The sequence below is a fragment of the Pteropus medius genome, unplaced genomic scaffold (assembly GCF_902729225.1).
Source record: "Pteropus medius unplaced genomic scaffold, Ma_sr-lr_union100, whole genome shotgun sequence".
Taxonomy (NCBI): Eukaryota; Metazoa; Chordata; class Mammalia; order Chiroptera; family Pteropodidae; genus Pteropus; species Pteropus medius.
The window spans coordinates 8,541,514-8,562,101 of record NW_024344378.1 but is presented as its reverse complement, the minus strand read 5'-3'; the positions used below and the strand labels follow the sequence as shown (position 1 = coordinate 8,562,101).

Genomic DNA, 20,588 nt, shown 5'->3' with positions numbered 1-20,588 from the left:
ACATGAATCTTACTGACTCAAGGTTGATTTGATGTTTATTTTATTTTATTATCAATTTGATATTCAACTTCCAGTTTTTAAACACACACTGATAGACGGTGAAGACGAATGATCCAGAAAAGTACTGAGTCTGGTAATTTGTGGAATTACGTTCACGTGGAAAATTCATGAACTAACAATAAAGAATTATGAATAAAACTAAGACACTTGTGGAGAAAGAGTCAATTAGCTCTTGTAAGTTAACCTGCTTCAAAAAAAAAAAAAAAAAGACCCATGTTTGAATCTAGACTCTGTTAAACCCTCAGGTCCGTTTGAAACGGAGGTGACAGGGCTGTCTGAAGCATCAGCCGAGGGAGACAAGTGAACGTGCATGACCCATAGTAGCTTCTTAATAAACATGGCCTCTTAAGCAGCTGCCTTCTCTGAGGAGATTCATGTCCTACCACTTGTCTCAACGGGAGATTCCAAACAGGGCATCAGGGCATAAGATCTTACCCAGATGAATCACACCCACTCTCTCTTCCCACCGATAAGGTTCATGACTTGGCAACAAAGACAGGTAGATTTGATGTGGACATGTGAAAGGGAGAAATAACTTGCAACTTTTTTTTTTGGTTCCTTCCACTGGTGCAAAACTTCCCCATATCAAATTAACTATGCCTAAAGGAGTCTTACTTTAGATTTCCTGTCCTTGGCGGATTTAAGTGACCTCTGTAATGGGGCTGTAAGGTAAGAACAGCCACGTATATGCTGATATGGAGCGGGCAACGCTCACCCAGTCAGGCACAAGAAGGTGCTTTGCCAGAGAAGATGGTGTTCTCCGTTTACTGCCTCCGGAACTAGAGCTGCTTTTACTCCGTCTATGCTGTATTAAAAGGCTTTTATTCCATGCTTCGCTCCTTTGTAATACAGCCCCCCTTCTGGGGGAAAAACCTTCACTAATAAGCCTGCTAGTCTTTTAACAGAAGATAAACAAAGTGCAGTGAACTTCAAACCACTCTATTTGGTTTTACCCAACCACACAGCATTCCATATTGCTTTCACTTCCTTTTTTTCCCCATTCCTGATAATAGTTATTTTTAAAGAATTAGAACAGAAGCAGGTCAATAATGCATACAGATATTATAAAAGTATTAAGCCATACTCTGTATAGAGAAACATGTAAACAGTTAATGGGCTAAAGTAAGTTATAGTCCTTCTTTTACCAAATGTGTTTCACCTATAATTCTGCTCGCATAACTGATGGTTCACTGAGAACCTCACCGCAGAAAGTGGCTCTCAGCTAAACAGCCATCATCACCACCACCAACTGATGTTTACAGAACGTCTGCCGTTTTTAGGGCACTGCTAGTGCCTAGGTCTACAAGTAAGCAAGGGTTAAAGAAGGAGAAAAGAGAAAAAAAGTTTACTCTTCTTCCTCTTATGTTCTTCATTTTCTTCTATAGCCTTCCTTCTCCGTCCTATGAAGACACCTGTTTGCTTCCTCTCCCCATATCTTCTAGGTTAAGTCACAGTTCTCCTGAATTAACCCTTTCAACCTGTTTTGTTCTTCCCCTCTTGGGCCTGGAACATCTATGGAAGAGACTCAATCAACTGATAACTTCTTAGCTCTTTCTCCTAGAGCTGGAAGACGGTTGGGTATCTGAGAAAAGGAGACTCAAGCTAGCTGGCCCAGGCATCACCCATTAGCTTCGCTTGGAAATTACGGCACTTCAAGGACCCGGGATTTAGCACAAACTCCCCAGCTGTTGGCATCCTCAGGACATCTGTGATTTGGGGTGGTTATGGTGTTAGAATTAGAAATTTTGTCAAACTATTTTTTGTGGCCTTCTTACCATATTAGAGATGCATATACCAGCCATCTTCTACCACAGGTATTTTTATCACCCCCACCTACCGTTCCTTGACTCGCCTGATGAAAGGAACAGAAGAAACAAGATTTCACAGAACTCCAAACACTTACTTACAAAATGAGCAAAGGAATGAGAGTATTTATCATCGATATCACCAAGCATACTACAGCTATATAGGTGGCAAATTAATATGAGTGAAAAAGCTAAATACAATTCCTAAGGGCCCAATAAATACCTCCACAGAAAAATACACCTCAGGGTTTACAAATATTTAGCTCACTGCCAATTTTCATTACAGCTCTGAAATTATAAAGGCGAAATTTAATAATTTATAATAATGATGACCACGAAAGACTGGTTTTATTAATTTTCTACCACAGACATTATGTTTTGACATATTTGGTCTATCAAACAATTTCTAAGATTAAATTTCGTTTAAGTCTAAAAACAATAATAGACAGTTCTGCTCTCCCTCCTACTTTTCATTTTTCTATTCAGTCCCCCTATTTTTTGTTTAAAACTTAGCCTTGCCTTCCATTTGTCCCCTTCCTAAATTTATAGGGGGAAAAAATATATATATATAAACAAATATTCACAAATCTTAAACATATTCAGAGACAAAAAGGTAAGTATTTTTTAAATGTAAGTAGAATTCAATTATTTAACAGTTTAAAAATTAAAACCACCAGAGTTCCTGAAAACGTTCCCCAGGCTTCCCCATCTTCACATTGGGTGTTTTTCAACTTCTAGTATATTATTCATTTCCTTAGAGGAAGTAAACACACAAAGGTTTATGGAGGTATTTGGGCTAAACAGCAATGACTAATTCTAAACAGTTCTCTCCAAAATCTAGTAAGTCTAAACCCCAAAAGTAAATGTCTTCGATTCCATCACTAGAATCTGAAATCTGACTGTTGGGAAAAAGTACAATTCTTGGGGGCCTGAGTTGCTTGGCCTGGTGCCTCACTGCACATTTAGCTGTGTAGTTAATCTCCCGGAGCAGCACCCACTGTGGCATGCCTGCTATTCTTTACCATCTGGAGCCTGGAGTTGATATTAGCTTGAACCACACATGCAGGAGAAAAGAGAGAGAAAAAAAAAACTCATTCGCATTTAACTGAAATTGGTGGCAGAACAATGCGCCATGCCGTCTAGCCTTTTATTCATGTAAGAAAGGAAAGAAAGGGTAAAGTACAAACCTTCTCCTTTGTTTTCTGGTTCTCTGCTCTAAGGTCTTCATATTCGCCTATTGCTAAAAGAAAAAAGGAAAGCAACGTTATCACTCTAGCAAAAGTTTGCTACGGGAAAACCCGGGAACCCAACTAACCCCTATTGCCTATTTACTAGGTTGGGGGTGGGGTGCAGAAGAGGCCATAGAAGAAGGGCTTCTGCTTTTAAGAGTAAAGAAGAAAAAGAGATCATGGCAGAAAGGAACCCACCAAGCTGAATTTCAGTTCTGCGTAGGTTCCTAGGAAGATCTATGAGCCCTAAGTGACCTATGACAAGTCAATTCTCTTGGATACTCAGCACTAGGCCCCGTGATAGGAGACAGGTGGGTGTTCCCTGAAGTTCCTTCCAGTACTCTTAGTCTGTGGTACTATAATCAGAGGTTCAGTTTTAAAATCAGCCTCGAGAGGTTTACACATTCAACTTACTGTCACACATCTACTTTATCCACATAACCAAAAGTTTAAGCTATGAGTATTCTGCTAATAACAACTATTTGGGGGCACTGCAAGATCATCAATCACCAAGCCATGACCAGATACCAACCACATTCATTTTACTAGGTTAGAAAAATAATGGGAATTATTTGGAAATATTTCCAACTATATGGGGGGAAAAAAAACAGCAATTTTCTACTTAAAACTCTCTATTGCCAAAAAAATAAAGTAACTTGAACCCCCACATTCATCTTTTAGCCAAAGCACAATTTTTAGGTATCCCTAACAGTTGGGAATATTATGTTTAAAACAGGTGATGAGAAGACAGAGAATGATCTGGGCTTAATGATGGAGCAGAACTGCTACATACTCTCAGGTCAGCCCCTTCACTGGTACCAGTGAGCCAGGAAACCATCAGCTTGGATTTTTATACTTCTGCTTTTAAAATTTCCAATTGGGATTTACTTACAAAAAGCTCAGTTTTTCTTTAAAAAAAGAAAAGGGAAAAAAAAGACAAGTAGAACTTCCTATTTCTATGAATAACCTGAAGATAGAAATAAAACGTATGAAACCGGGGGCTTCAAGAACATCTCAGATAATCTGGCCATTAATTCTAGACGTGTAGGATTCTAACCACTGGTGCAGAGAACACTCCATAAACAGACAATTCCCATGGTAAAGTACACGTTTTATTTCCTCCAATCACGTCTTAAAGGCTTTAGAATACCTACTAATGGTAGGACCAAAATCTTAAAATCCAATTCGAATCAACAAATATTTATGGGATTATACCACACCAATGCCCAGGAGTTTTATTAGCACTCCAGAACCATTTAAATAAGAATTAATTAATAATTTTATTAAAGCCACACCCAAAAAGAATCCTTGAAAATTAGCCCATAAAATAGCTAAATGTATACATATAATGATAAAGCCCTTTTAAAAATAAGTACATTTTCAACATAAAAGATTTGATTGACCACAGAATACAACTTCTCATCAGCCTCCACCACACAAACCCCAACCAATGAGCACAAACTCAAGTGTTCTTGATGCTTAAAAATCAATAAAACATCCCCCTTCCTTTTTAACAAAAAGAAACAAGAACTAAGGGATCCTAAAAATATGCACTAACGCCATTGGATTATCTATGGTCATGGTCCAAGTGTTATTATATCTAATATTGTTTTGAAAAATAAATATATACTTTATTGAGAGACTTTGTTTTAGTTTACTTGACATTTAAAAGTATCTATAGATGAAGCCAAAAAATCAAAATTGACTGACCGCTCTATCCTTGATGACCTACTTTACAGACATACAAAACAAACAATAATGGCTTATAAAACCATGATCTCATATTGACATTAAAATTTTTTTTTCTGCTTAAAACATCAGATGATGGCTTTAAAGGCTTTTAAAAAAAGACCAATACTATTCTTCCATTACATTCCCAATAGGATCCAGATGAAATGTTATAGACTTCCAATTACTGAGTCTTTATGAAAAGCGTTAATTAAGAACCCTCCAGCTATCATATCTTAATGGAAACCACAGAAAATATGCTTTGTTGTGATAATGTGAGAGCTAAAAAAATAAATAATAAAGCCAAGTACAAGGAAAGGAAATAAAAAGTATGGGAAGAATTCAACCACTTGGTAGTGGGACAAGGACACTTGGGGGATAGAGCATAAAAGAAAAGAAAACCAGTTACTAATATTTTTATTTCTTTTAAATAAAAATGAAAAACCAAGCTCACTGCTCTAAATAATATTTACACACATACACACACCATTGTGAATATATATGTAACCCCACCCTCAACAAAACTGGCAAAAACTAGAGTGACCTACATTATTCAGCTACTTCTTTTTTGCCAATGCTAAAGGGTCACAGAGAAACCCTTACTGTTTCAGAACTGGCTCACTCTTTGAAATTTTTTTTTAAGTCAACTGATTTGATGAGAAAGACCCTCCAAATCTTGAATTAACCAGTACCAAAGAAAAGATGACTGTGATCAATTCTCTGCCATATGAAAAATACCCACGGTTTGGGAAAACCTCATCTCTCAGTTAACAGATATAGTACATTTCACTGTACTATAAAGTTACAGAGCACAGTAATTAAAAAGTGCAGCCTAATCTCAGCCTGAGCACTTTGGTTAATCTATCTCTGATTCCTCATCTGAAAAACAGGAATAATAATTATACATGTCTCACAACGTTGTTATTAAGAGTAAGTGAACATGTAAGATACAAGAGTACTTAGGCATATTAAATGTTCAACACACATTAGCCATGGTTATTGTTACTGATAACAGCAAAGTCTTGTGTGCACAAGAGATCAAGCTGCTCCCTAATGCCCTCAGTCTCGGTCTAACTTTTGTCCCATGTGGTCTGAAAGATGACAGAGCAGAAAATATCTGAAACCCTAGGTACCAGGAGAAAGTGGGCTAAAGATCAACTTAAAAAGATGTAATTAAAAAAAGTGACAAAGAGGTGAAACCATGTCTGAGACCCATACTTGTCAATACTGGCTGCACATGAGAATCACTTGGAAAGCTTCTAAATCATACAAATGTCTAGCCCCCTTTCCACCTACCCCCAACTTAAGATTCTGGTTTAGTCTAGGGGAGACCTTGGGCATCCTTATTTTTAAGAAGTGAGCACCCCAGGTGATTCTGATGTGTAGCCAAGGAGGGGAATCACTACCTGAGAATACAGAATGGAAGAAACAGGAAGATCTTCAGAAAACAAGAAGAATATCGGGCAGAGCATGTGTTTCAAGAATCATGCTGGTTTTCTACTTTCTAACCCCGTCATGCCAAGAAAGGGAGTTTTCTTTCCAAGCTGCAAATCACGACATAGCCAGTCCAGGAAGCAGCAGAGTGGACATAGTTGTTTCAGAAACACGACAACTAAAGTTCCTAACTACAGACTGATAACACCTCGGCTTGGCTGAACAACACCAGTTTGCCTGAGACCTTCCCAGTTTAGCACTGAGGAGTCCAGTGTCCCCAGAAACTCCCAGTCCAGGGCAGGCTAATCACCCCACTTCTAACACAAGCTCTAGATCAGTAATTCCAACCAATACTTTCTAGATCTGCACTGTCAGATGTGGTAGCCACTAGCCACCATGTGGCTACTTACATTTCAACAATTAAATAAAATTTAAAATTCAATTCTTCAGTGGCACTGGCCACATTTCAAGTGCTCCAATAGCTGCATGTTGCCAGTGGCTACCGTAATGGACAGTGGGCCCAGAACGTTCTCGTAACTGAAGAGTTCTACTGGACAATACTGTTCTGGACGTCTCTCCCCAGATACTCTACAAGCACCTCAAACTCAGCACGTTAGAAAGTGAACTCATCAACGCCCTTTCATTCAAACCTCCTACTTCCTATACGCGGGATCTTTCACTGGTGTCCTTGAGCTAGTACCTCAGGATCCCCCTTGATTCCCCACTTTCTTCCACCTCCAAAGGATCATCGAACTGCTCAGATCTCTTAAAACGTCTCCTCGACCTGCCCTCCCTCTACGGCCCGTATCTCTGCCCTAACTGTGACCCTTAATAATGGCAAAACCCTCTTATCTCAACTTCCTCTGTCCCAAGTTTATTCTTTACAAGGTAGTTAACCAGTAACAAAACAACCTGGTTATTTTGCTCTTTTCTTTAAAAGCACCTAAAGATGTCAGCTTCACAATCTGGACCCTGCTCTATCCCCCACCACTCCGCCTCAGAGACTACAACTCGCTCCATCATACCCAAAGCCCCCATGCTTCCCCAAACCTTCTAAGACCTATAATACCCAGGTGCCTTTACAAATATTTTTTCCTCTGCCTGCAAGGTCTTCTCCTTCCCACCTTCCCTACCTCCTCCTCTCCAATGCAATTCAAATACCATTTCTTCTAAGAAACTCTCCCAATATACCTCGGGCAAAAATCAGCACTTATATATTTCTAACATACTACCAGAGTTCACCGTTCACATATCTCTACTGCATACAGCATCTTCATGTAACTACATAAATTATCGAAGTATAGACCTGTTTTCTTGTCTTTTCTCTCACTTGATTCACTGCTATATATCTCACACCCAGCAGAATACTAAGCATGTGGTCAACATCTATGTTGAAGGAATGGCTGGTTTGTATCAATTTGTGCAGTAGAGCAACTAAGCCAAATATTAACACTCCAATTTTTAAAATGAAGACACACACATGGACAAGTCGAATCCCATAGTAAAAAATGGTGGAGGCAGAACCAGCAGGATTCCTAGTATTTCATGCAAGAAAACGTCACTGAGCATGCGTGCAGTGTGCTAGAGCACTGGGCTGGAAATAATCCTCCAGAGTGAGGACTATGGCGTTACACATCCAGAAGTCCACATCTAGCACAATGCCTGACATGCAGCAGACACTTGATCAACGTGTGTTAAATTACGCAGAAGGAACCATGGATCTAGATCTTCACATGAACAAATCACGAAAGAGCACTTACTCTCCTCCCCATGTTAAAAGGGTCTCTTACATTCTGTGTTACAAGATACCTAATAAAAATGAAACTTTAAATTGCCATCAAATAGAACCAGAAAACACTGCCTCATGAGATCTCCTAGTGTAGATTCTTATCCATTGAGTCTGCATCTTTGAGACTCATGGAGCCTTGAAACACTAACGGGGAGTGAGGACATGCGTCAAAACACATAATGTTCAATTAGGGCAATACTCTCTTCTGCACACATCCCAGTGGGTCCTGCTCTTAAAGCCAGAGCAGAAAGAGAAGTCATTGATACCTCACTTGTTAATTAAAGCATGAGCAAAACCAGGGAAAACACTCCTGAAAAAACTGATCAAAAAACAAAGGTGACAGACTTCACATCTGAAAAGAAATTATGCCTAACCTGAAATTCCCTCATTGGTAGGACACACAGCTTGGCGTGAATGAATTAATGATGCTTAAGAAATATTCTCAACGAACTATACTAATGATTTCACATTAACCAACAGAAGGGAAAGAAACTGAGTAACTTTAAAATGCACATAGATAAGTCTGGTTTCCGTCCTCACAACAACAAAAAGCTGAACAAACCAGAAATCAATAACTCTTCTTAGATCTACCAGAGAATTGAGGTCATGGGGCAAATCGCTACTCCAAAACTCCAGAGGATCACAACTCTAATTAGAGCAGAAGCCAAGGTGCAGAACCTGCTCACTAACCTATGCCTAGACCAGAAGACCTAACCTATAATTGACAAACCGCTGGAAGCTCCGTTCTAACAAATTTGAGTTAAAAACTTCAGGGAGTGGACCAGCCTTAGGAAAGCCCCCGCACTTTTGTGAGTTCTGCCTCCAGGTATGCTACCAGGTCCTCACAGTGAACCTCAGAGAAAATATTCCTACTGTTTCTGGCTAAGGAGGGGGAAAGCAGCCATTCTGAAATATACTCAGAACATTCCGTTCTTAACAGGCCTGCCCTCAAGAAAATTTTTTTTTACCAGAGCCTAAGAGACATGTGGGAGGTAATAACCCAACTCCAGCCCCCTCTAGCCCTGTCTGAGCTAAGGGGGACAAAAGGACAAAACTGAGAAGCACCTTGTCAGAGGACTACACAACACACCTCCCTCCCCGACCCATACCTGATCCCACATGAATATTCACAGCAGCTTTATTCATAATTGTCAAAACATGGAAGCAACCATGATGTTCATCAACAGCTGAGTGGACATGCGTCCAGTAGGGTGAGTGGACATGCGTCCAGTAGGGTATTATCCAGTGGTAAAAACAAATAAATGAGTGATCAAGCCAGCAAAAGACAAGGAGGAACCTTACATGTATACGGCTAAGTGAAAGAAGCCAATATAAAAAGTTTACATACTGTACAATTCCAACTACATGACATTCTGAAAAAGGCAAAATTATAGAGCTAGTAAAAAAGATCAGTGGTTACCAGGAGTTCAGAGACAAGGAAGGAGCAATGAACAGGCAGAGCAGAGGGAATGTGTGGAGCACTGAAATTATTTGATATAATAATGCAATAGTGGGTACGCGTCATCCATTTGTCAAAACCCATAGAATATACAACATAAAGAATGAACCTTAATGTAAACTATGAACTATTAGTTAATAATAATGTATCAATATTGGTTCATCAATTCTAAGAAATGTACTGATATAAGACGATAACAGGGGAAATGGGGAGGGAGGAAGGTAAAGGGCTATATGGTAATTCTCCACACTTTCTGCTCAATTTTTCTGTAAACCTAAAACTACTCCCAAAAAGTCTTATTTAAAACAAACAAAAAGCAAACTATATATATATACATATACACATATACGTATATACTATCCTATATATACATATATATGTATGTATATATCAGAATCATACACGGATTTTATACCACAGAGGGTTTTAACTAAAAGGATCCTAATATATAAAAATTTCAGAAATCATGTTTTAATGTTTAAAATGCTTAGCCAGCATGGTGAGCAGAGAAAAACAAAAGCTGTATTCCTTATACATTTTAAAGCAAAGCCTGGTTGTGTAACAGCTTTATAGAATAAAATCTACAGCACAACATTTTGGATCCAACAATTTCACTTTTGAGAATTTCTCTTACAGCTGCACTTACATATACATGTGGACAAGGATGTAAGCAGCAGTATTATTTTCAATAAACTTTAATTTTATAAGCATTAGATTTTAGCAAAATTGCAAAGATAGTACAAAGAGTTCTCATATACCCAACACCCAGTTCCTCCTATTACCAACACCCTACATTAGTATGGTACATTTATTATTATTAATTGACCAACAGCAACACATTATTATGAACGAAAGTCCATACTTGGCTGATATTTCTTTATTTCTTACCTAATGTTCTATTTTTGTTCCAGGATCCTGTCCAGGTACATTACATTTAGTTGTCATGTCTCCTTAGACACCTCTTGGCTGTGACAGTTCCTCAGATTGTCCTTGTTTTTGATGACTTTGACAGTTTTGAGGAGTTCTGGTGAGGTATTTTGTAGAATGTCTCTCGACTAGGATTTGTCTGTTTTCCTCGTGATTAGGCTGGGGTTATGGGTTTTTAGGAGAAATGCCATTTTCATCACCTCCTATCAAAGGTACGTACTGTCAATATTACTTAAATCGCCACTGAAGTTGACCTTGATCATCTAGCTGAGGTAATGTCAGGTTTCTCTACTGTAAAGTTACTCTTTATCCCCCTTTCCATATCGTCCTCTTTAAAAGGAAGTCACTATGTGCAGTCCACACTGAAGAGAGAGGGTGTTACACTCCACCTCTTTGAGCGGGAATATCTCCAAAAATTATTTGGAATTCTTTGTATGGAAGATTTATCTCTTCTCTCTCTATTCATTCAATCACATATCAGTATGGACTCAGGAATATATTTATTTTAGACTTTGAGTTATAATCTAGTATTTTATTATTCAAATTGTTCCATCTTTGGCCATTTTCACTTGGTTACTGTATCTCCTTGACATATCTGTGTCATTGTGAGCTTATGGTTCAAGATGCTCCAGGACCATCTTGTATATTTCCTGCCCCAGTCACCCCAGTCCTAGAATCAGCCATTTCTCCCAAAGAGCCCTGTTCCTTTTGTTGGAGAATGGTATTAGAAACCAAAATCTGGAGCCATATGTGCTCATTCCTACTAGTACATCTAGGTTCTCAGCTAACTATGTATATATGTAACCATCTGCATCTATTTTAAGCTAAACATGAGTTCGTATTGATGTCTCCCATTCTTATTTATTGCTAGAAGCATTATTTTTAACAGCAAACAGAAACACAGAACTGTCCACCCATAAGGAGTTAACTAAATTTGGGAGATCTATGTAAGGGAACATGATCCAATCAGTTTCTAAAGATTTAACTCTATATGTACTGACACGAATTCTATAATATACATCAAGTGATAAATAACATGTGCATACAAATCAACATTCCTTAAAGGAGTACAACAACAGGTGAACAGTAGATAACTTTGAGGAATGGAAATGGGGTTAGAGCATATATTATCAACAGGGTGACAGTGCCCTCAAAGAGGAAAATAATCTTAAATTTTAAAATGGTTCATAGCCCTCCAAAGGGTCATAATATATAAAAATACGGACAGTATATTTGTGACATTAATATTTCACAGACATGGGGGTGATCAGGGGGAAAATGTATAAAAAGAATCCTTAGGAGAATATAATGAAATAAATATTGAGAAACAATGAGTTAGAGGGAACAGATAACTATACTTTGCATTTTATGTGCTTTTTCTTAATATGAGCATATGTTCATTTTTCATCTACATAATGGAAGCGTTAGGTGTTTGCAGTGAAATTCTGGCGAGATGTAGTTCCTCAGCCCACACTGAGTTGCTCAATTAGTGTCTGTCTCTTTGGCAGCGGCTAACCAATTTTAGGAAGAAACTGCATTTTTAACAAGTAGGCTGGTTTACAATAAAAACCATATGACCTACAAAGCCTAAAATACTTATCTAACTATTTATAGAAAAGGTCTACTGACTGACTTTGGATCCAAGATTGACAATGCTTCAGCTTTTCCAGACTGACATGGTCAATGTGGTAGGCAGTAGTTTCAGCCTCTTTTGTCAAAATAATGCTCTAGCTACTTTCTAGCCTAGGAGCCAAGGGAACATCAGATGCCTCTTTTAATTACCCACTCAGCTCTAAGAATAAGCGTGACTGAATTTCCATCTGAACTTTAAGTATTATCTCAATAATCAAATAAAATAATAGTAACTCTAAAGATGAAAAGAGGTTTATCTTGTTTTGAAACCAATTCTCTTACCATAGGGAATCCATTTTAAATGGTGTTAGCCCAAGAACAGACCATAACTTTTGGTTTGTTGTTGTTTTGGTCTTACGTTAGAACATCTTTATGGTTAAGGAGAGTGCTCTTCAAAACTTCCTCAACAAGTTCCAAGTGACACCACATTCCTGTGCTCACCAGGTTAGTGGACAGCAATTGTTTGTATCTGCCCAGGCTGCATACCCCTTTTGGTGGTGGCACACCATTCTTTTTTTGGACAACTGCTCCAATCCATCAGTCCTTGTGTGGGGTGCCAATCGAGGTGCACTGCCCTTTCTTAACCAAAAGATTTAAACACATGACCCAAATGAGGTCAGCTAGACACTCTTCCTGGAATTCACATGGCTACCACCACCTCGAGACCAGGAACTCCTCACCAGCAGAAATAAGGTTTTATTCATCTCTATACCCCTGATGCCTAGCACAGTGCCTGGCTATGAATATTCAACACACGCGGGTTGAATAAATTACAAAGAAAATCATGTACCTTAAACAAATGCTAAGTCTATCATTTCCCAACAGAACTCTGGAGGGGGAGCAAATTGTACGATGTTTTGTAAGGGAAATGTCCACTTTAGTAGCTAGGAAATATGCAGTGGAAATAGTATCCCAAGTTGCCGTTTCTCAGTGCATTAAAGATGTCAATCAGTCCAACAAAATAAAGCCCCCAAAAAGACAAAAGGAGAATTACCTCATTACCTCAACATCTGCTTGAACATAAGCAATCGCACACTGGCTAATTTTTTTTTTAAAGGGACATAATATAACTTTCTAGAAAGACATAATATAGCTAATTATACCATTCACTGGAAGGGAACATACAATGTTTTGAAGTAATTCAGAAGTGGGTGTGATTTATAAGACATAGAGCTTAGGGAATGGTAAGTATAAATTAGGGATTGTTCATATTATGACAGACTCCGTCATTACATTTCACAACTTTTGTCAAAAGCAACCTTATTCACCACCCCACTGAAGCCATCACATTAGGGAAGGCTGCTGTCAGCTCTGCCATTTGGATAGGAACCTTCTTTCTGAACACTCTCCTGGGGAATGGATTCAAATTTCAGACTTAAGACTAAAGAAAGAACAGACGAAACCTCAATGGACAGTAAATATGTAAAAAGATTTCAAACCTCACTAATAATACAAATTTTTAAAGGTACTATTTTTGCTCATCGGATTGGCGAAAATTAAGAAACTTGTCAAGTGTCAAAATTAGTAAAGATTGTTGTTGGTCGATGTTGACCAGCGTGTGGTTTCATGGGCACAGCTGGGGACAATGTGAACTGGCAAAGCCATTTGAGGGGGGCACTTTTGCAATGTCTAGGAAAACTTTATGTGTACATCCCCTCTCATCCAACAATTTTGTTTCTAAGATTCTACCCTAGAAAAAAATACTTGTAATTGTATAAATTTATTTATATGGTTAATTTATTAATGACTGTCTACTACACAATAAACTTGGTGAAAGCAAAGACTGTCTGTCTGATTCACCATCTCAAGCCCTAGTGGCAGCACATGGGCCTCATATATGGTAGGTACCTGGTAAGTATCTGTTAAAAGAATAAATGAATGTTTTACTTAGAGTTAAAAAAGAAAAAAATATATTAAATGGATAATCGTTCTTGGTCACATTAAATAAGAGTAGTGGAATTATTCACAATGTTAATAGGTAGTAAAAAATATTGTGTTTTCAAAAATAAATCATACAAACCATCAGCTTACAAAATTGATCATAATGTTTCTAAGAGCCCAAACACCTTGCTGCCTGTTTTTCCATCTCAAACCCTTAGCTTCCCATTTAGTTCCATTGGTCAAAGAACAATTAAATACTCTAAAAATAAATCAATTGTTATAACAATCTATGATATAATGAAAAATGCCTTGGTTCTGAGATGTATACTAACACACTGTAGGCTGAAAAAAAAAAATCCCAACACCTGCGTAATCAGACTCAATGTCCTTTAAAAATGTTTGCCTTTTAAGAAACACAAATTTCAAAGTCTAACTGGTCTGTTGACTTTGGTAAGTCCATAATCAAGGAAATAATATCCACTAAAAATACCAATGCCACAGATTTGTTTGTTTTCCAATAAAATATGAGAAAGAACCAGAAACTTAAGGATATTCCCTTTTTCCCAGCTCTCAAATCCAACATAGGGACAGAGGATGTACACCCAAATCAAATGTAAACAACTTGTGGATTATCTGTCTTGTTAATCTACCCATGAAGTTATGTACAGAAGGAGTGGAGTTTATTTTATCATTATTTGAAAACTCACCATCCATCAAAAGGTCTGGTATCCACTAGTAGATATTACCAATCATGAAATCTCCAACAGACTAGAACAGGGGACCCCAACCCCTGGGCTGCAGACGGGTACCTGTCCGTGGCCTGTTAGGAACCAGGCCATATAGCAGGAGGTGAGCGGTGGGCAAGCGAGTGAAACTTCATCTGTATTTGCAGCCGCTCCCCAGAGCTAGCGTCACCGCTTCAGCTCCACCTCAGATCATTAAGCATTAGATTCTCACAGGGGCACCGGTCCCTGGTGCCAAAAGGCTCAGGGACTATTGGTCTAGAATATGAATTAAGAGTTTTTAGGGATGTGGTAAAAAAGGTGAAGAGGAATAAGAGGTACAAACTTCATGTTATAAGTAAGTCATGGGGATGTAATGTACAGGATAGGAAATATAGTCAATAATATAGTAACTTTGTACAGCAACAGATGGGTACTAGACTTATCACGATGATCACTTCATAAGGTATATTAAATGTCAAATTACCATGTGGTACACCTGAAACTAATATAGTATTATATGTCAACTATAATTTTAAAAAGTCATTATGTTATTAAGGGGCTTTAATTAGAAATTTTAAAAATACTAATAGAATACAGCCCCGCACTAAATAAAACACAAGAAATTCCAGATAAAGGCATTTTGACCCCCCACCAGATTCACTGACACCTGTGACTTCATGACTTTGGGCTAATTCACTGACATGTGTGACTTCATGACTTTGGGCTAACTCTTTGATGAGAGTTGAAGGTACTGGAAAGATAAAATCCATCAACATTCATCCAACAATTTCTAGATGCTAGATACCACAGAGGAATGTGTTCTGCCCACTTTAATGGGGTTAAATAATTTCCCCAAGGTCACACAGTAAAGAGTAAACAAGCCACAAAGTAAACAGATCCATTTCCAGGAGCGTGTACTCCAGAGGGATCCACATCCCCTCACAAATGGTATACTTGTGGTTGGAAAGAGCAATGGGTCACAGTACTGGACAGGACCTCAGGAAATCACCTGCTTTAGCCCTCGCCTTTAGTCAGGTAAGGCGTGATTAACCACAAGACTCGTTGTGCTTAATGGACAGACTCTTCCAAGTTCACAGAGTTGGTGAGTTGAACCAAGAAAAGTGAAAGAGCTGGGGCTGAACATCAGGATTTGTTACAGACAGGCCCTTCCACATAATGGCCATGTCAGCAAGTTCGTCAGAAAAGCACATGTTCCTAACACGCTTTACTTCCTAAATTTGTATGGTTCCTCTCTTTCTTGACCCATATCCTCGAGGCCACATTTGGTCAAGGTAATAATAATTTTAAAAAGTATTAGGTTCATATTAATTTGGCTTTGCTCAGAAGTGTGATAAGTGATGAAAACAATTCTTTATTAAGGGGTAATCTCCAGTTACCAGGCAGTGTAGAAATGCATATACGTGGCCTGGCACTCCAGTGGGCGAGCCAAGTCTCAATTCAGAAAGCCCCACACAAGCAGAGTGTTGACTCGCTGACTAATAAATTGCTAAAAATGGGAAGTGATAAAACACATCACGGTCTGAAAAACCTAGCTAAGTGGAGAAAGAGGAACTAGAAAGAACCAGAATGAAAAGCTGGAAAGGCTGGAGCACTGCGCTGCAGGCCTCCCAGCGCCAGCGTGCAAGGGTGGGGCCAAGGCCAGGGAGCAAGGCCAGCTGAGCTGAACACGCCGACCTCCCCCAAAATATCAGCCCCACCCGCTTCTCCCGTGCGGAAGGTAGTACGGTGGGACCATGTCCGCGCCGAATCCTCGCCCCTGTCCCCAGCCCCCGACAGCCAGCCAGAGAAACCAGCGGGTAGCGCTTCCCGCTCTGCCGGGCCTGACACTCCCCAACATTCGCACGTTACCCTTGGCCGTGGGCTCTCCGAGGCGCGCAGGGCGCGAAGGATGCTTCTCCACGGGGTAACGGAGCTGCCGGGGTGACCACAGCGGCCGCAAGCCAAGCCCCAAAGCCAGCGCCCGGGAGCCGTCCCCGCCCACGGGCCGCGGCGGCCCGCACCTGGCGGCCGCGCGCCCGCCTACCTTGCTCCTTCAGGCTGGTGATGAGCTGCAGCTGCTTCTCTTCGTCCGAGCTGTTCATTTTGGCAGGTTGGGTCGGGAATGAAAGGGAAAGGAGGGAGAGGCGAGGGGTCCACGGGGGAGGGGGAAGGAAAAGCAAGATGCCGGTGGCGTGCGGCTTCGCTACCCGGAAGTTGGATTTGCTCCCGCTCCTCCTCCTGCAGGCGCGGAGCGGGCGAGTGAGCTCATCCCCGCGCACCTACTCCGCGGCCCGGGCGGCTTCACCTGCCGGCGGGCTGCGGGGCGGGGGTGAGGATGGAGGCGGGGACACGCCGGCAGCCCGAGGGCAGGAGGTGGGAGCGAGAGAGGCACCCGCAGTGGCACCGGGGTCACAGCCCTCGCTCTAGCCTGCGGCGGCGGCGGCGGCGGCGCCTGGGCTTTCTCTGCGGAGGCTGGCGCCGCAGGTTGCGCAGGCGGGAGGGCTAGCGGGCCTGCGGGCCTGCGGGCCTGCATGCGTTCGCGCTGGCTCTCTCCTCGCACCCCTTTTCTCCGCCTCCACAGCCCCACCCCTGACACCAAGACGTACATCCAGGAAAAAAAAAAAACCCGCCTTGGATCTGCAGTGTCTGTGGGAACCCCACTTTGAACGCTGCTCAAGGGCCGGTCCCCGCGAGCCGCCGATGTAGAGCAGAGAACGTAATGGGCAATAAACCCAGGTTCCTTCCCCAATTCTCACACAGTGGCCTTTGGGGGCGGTGTGGGAAAACCTAGGTGCTGCAGGGGCAGGCTCGGTGGTGTAGGTTTTGAACCTTGAAAAGCAGACGCGACTGAAACAGGCCAGCCAGGTAAGTTAACACGCAGTGAGCGAAGGAGGGCGTGTCCATTAACAACAGTTCCCTGGGCCGGAGCTGGCTTTCTCCAGGCTCGGTGGGGTTGAGAGGCGGTCGGAACGTGGGCCCTGCAGCACGTGGATCCCAGGTCCTCAAGAATCATCTGGTTCATGACTGGAAGGCCTTCCTTTTAGGGAGGCTGTCACTGCATTCCGAATTCCGAGGTCGCACAGCTGCCTGGTAGCAGAGCCTGGCGGAGTGAAGGCCAGCATGTGCCCCACTACACTGCCCTCTGCGCTGTTTAAACCCATCTCTGGGCTAGACACTGATCAGAAGAGGGGCGGCAGGCCCAACAGATTTCAAAATGGTTCTCCGCACCCGCCAATTGCCGGTTAGTGTTTGCTCAAGTCCTCTGACCTCTTTAAACTTCCTCTAAAGAAGGGGAATAATACTAATACCTACTCTCCAGGAAGAGTTGGAAGGATTGAACAAGGAGAGGAAGATAAACAAAACAATCTGACATCAATAGGTGTTCTTTTTTTTTTTTTAAGGTTACAGGTCTGTGGAAAAGGAGTTGTAGATGCTAATTATAAACTAAAACAGGGCACAGTTCTTTTACACTGATCGTTAAGCATCCAAAATAAATCCAAATTAAATTAGACTTACTGAACATCTTTTTTCTTAACCTCTAAACTCCTAGTGTGGGTACTACACCAGCCCAGTGCTTCTGCTCATTCCTCACGTGCTATTTTATGCAAATGACCGATTCTATTTACTGAGTGGGCCTCTTCATGATGGTGGGGGTGCTGAAATATAGGTAAATGCTTTAACTAGTATCTGTCTGATACTCCTGCTAAATAGTAACTCTAAAACAAACTTGAAAAAATGACAGCACTGCTTTCTCCTAAAAAGGTGGTAACAATAGTTTATCGTAGGTGAATCCGTGGTAGAATGATCTAAACGGGCAGCACAGTATTTTTAAATAGAATGTATTAAAATTTTGAAACTTTAAAAATAATGTTGGTACAAGAAAGAACTTATTATTCAGTTCTTTCCCTAGTTTTTCGTAAGATGGCTTAAGACAGTTGTATGTAGATCAGCTGCCATGAAGATCCCCAGGCGATGACTAAATGGCCTTTGCCCTGGGATTACATTTTTAATCGTCAAGAGTTTAAGGAAGGCCCAGAAAACATGAGAGAATTCAGACTCAACTAAGTGAAAATATGAAAGATATGTGCTGCCACCAGCTATTTTGTACAAAGAGAAATAATTTCTTTCCAGAAGAAAACCAAGAGATTTGGGTAACAACTCATGGCCACCTTGGTTTTGCCCCACAGCCAGAAAACCTGTTAAACCCGATCAGTCACCCTGACTGTGGGGCAATGCCCAGAGCCCTTCTCCAAACCTAAATAACCAAATATCTTCTCATATTCGATAAAATAGCAGCAGCATACCCATTAAATATTTGGGGTAGTTCACAAAGTTCTGTTTTTTAAATGGCTGATTTAATTGCCTACTTCAATTATACAGTAATTAGGTAGCACTTTTGGAGTTTAAGAATGAGTTAATGAATTATCAGATTTACAATCAAGCTGAGTGCTTTGGTCCTACACTGAATCTGCAGCCCCTTGAAATTAATCCTGTTTACCTTCCTTGAAATTAAAATAGCCTCCTGAAATACAATATGGTATTATCTTGAGGGCATGGTATGAATTATTAGGATGGCTATTAGAGTCAATTATTGGGATTCAGATCTCTCATTACACTATGGTTTATTTATATGATATTAATATTGATGAAAAGAATAGTAGTGATATAATTAGGTTTTGTTCTGTTAAATAATGCACATAGGGATTTATGTTGCAGGCATCACACTGGACTGATAAGCCTCCATATAACATGTATTAAAGAACATTAAAAATGTACATGTCATCTACAGCCATGCTACCCTGAACATGCCCGATCTCGTCTGATCTCAGAAGCTAAGCAGGGTTGGGCCTGGTTAGTACTTGGATGGGAGACCACCTAGAAAGACTGGATGCTGCAGGCATTAAAAAAAAAAAGTATGTGTCTATACAGATACATATAGGGACAGAGAAAGGGGAAGGAGAGACTTTTTAAAAATGAAATGGAAGGATATATACCAAACTCAGGATAATGGCTGCTCCAGGGGTAGAAAGTAGATGAATAGGCCCAAGAGGTGAGGAGTGGAGTGGGAAAGAGCAGTAATCAAAAGGCTCTTCTCTTTCACATTTGTTTATGTTTTCAGGAAATTAAAGTAATATCTCATTATTTATGTAATCTTTTGAGGTATATAGATAAATAAGATCAAAATATAATAGGAAAAAAGGTTCACTTCCTTTGATTCCAATATTAATTCCAAATTAGAGAATCTATCTTCAAAGACTTTATATACAGCTATTTGTTATAATGTTAATTACGTATAAAAATGATAACATTTGAATATTATTTAACAATAAAAGGAAATAAAGGACAACATGGATGAACTTTGAAAACTTTATGCTAAGTGAAAAGAAGCCAATCAGAAAACACCAGATATAGTATGATTCCATTTATATAGAATGCCCAGAATAGGCAAATCCATAGAGAGAGAAAGTTAAGTTGTGGTTGATTGTCTAGAACTGAGGGCATTGGAGAAAATGGGAAGTAGCCGATAATAGGCGTGGGGGTGGTTGTTATGGTGATAAATTTTTCTAAAATTGATTGTGGTGATGGTTGCACAACTCTGCGAATATATTCAAAACCATAGAGTTGTACACTTTAAGTATACACTTTGCATGAGAGAATTTTATGGTATGTTAATTACATCTCAATAAAGCTGTATTAAAAACAGATTTTTCAGAGGAAGAAAACTTTTACCTTAATACACTATTTACATAACTCTTCAATTTATGTTTCTAATACAAACAAGTATTTTTCCTTTTTCAAATCTTTGTACCGTTAAGATTGTTCTTTTTACTGAACATTATTTCATATACATTTTATCTTGTACCAAAATAATCTACATATTTCTTCAATGCCATTCCATTATATCAATGAATACTTAGC

At 40.0% G+C, this 20,588-nt stretch overlaps 1 protein-coding gene and 1 pseudogene across 2 annotated transcripts in view; one reads left to right on the top strand and one right to left on the bottom strand.

Annotated features, from left to right (window-relative positions):
• The window catches only part of SHTN1 (shootin 1), a 94,326-nt gene extending 77,227 nt beyond the window's left edge, over nt 1-17,099 (bottom strand). The window contains exons 1-2 of one of the 2 annotated variants that reach the window (XR_005654638.1): nt 16,714-17,099; nt 3,053-3,105 (exon numbers count right to left, since the gene is read on the bottom strand). Coding sequence is in view for 1 of the 2 variants with exons in the window: in XM_039871089.1 (XP_039727023.1) it covers nt 3,053-3,105; nt 16,714-16,771 (111 nt within the window). In the remaining variant the exon portion in view is untranslated. The remainder of the gene's footprint in view (nt 1-3,052; nt 3,106-16,713) is intronic. The other variant, XM_039871089.1, reaches the window with a different exon arrangement.
• Nucleotides 17,100-19,450: 2,351 nt separating this feature from the next.
• LOC120610045 (uncharacterized) lies at nt 19,451-19,569 on the top strand (annotated as a pseudogene).
• The last annotated feature ends 1,019 nt before the right edge of the window (nt 19,570-20,588 follow it).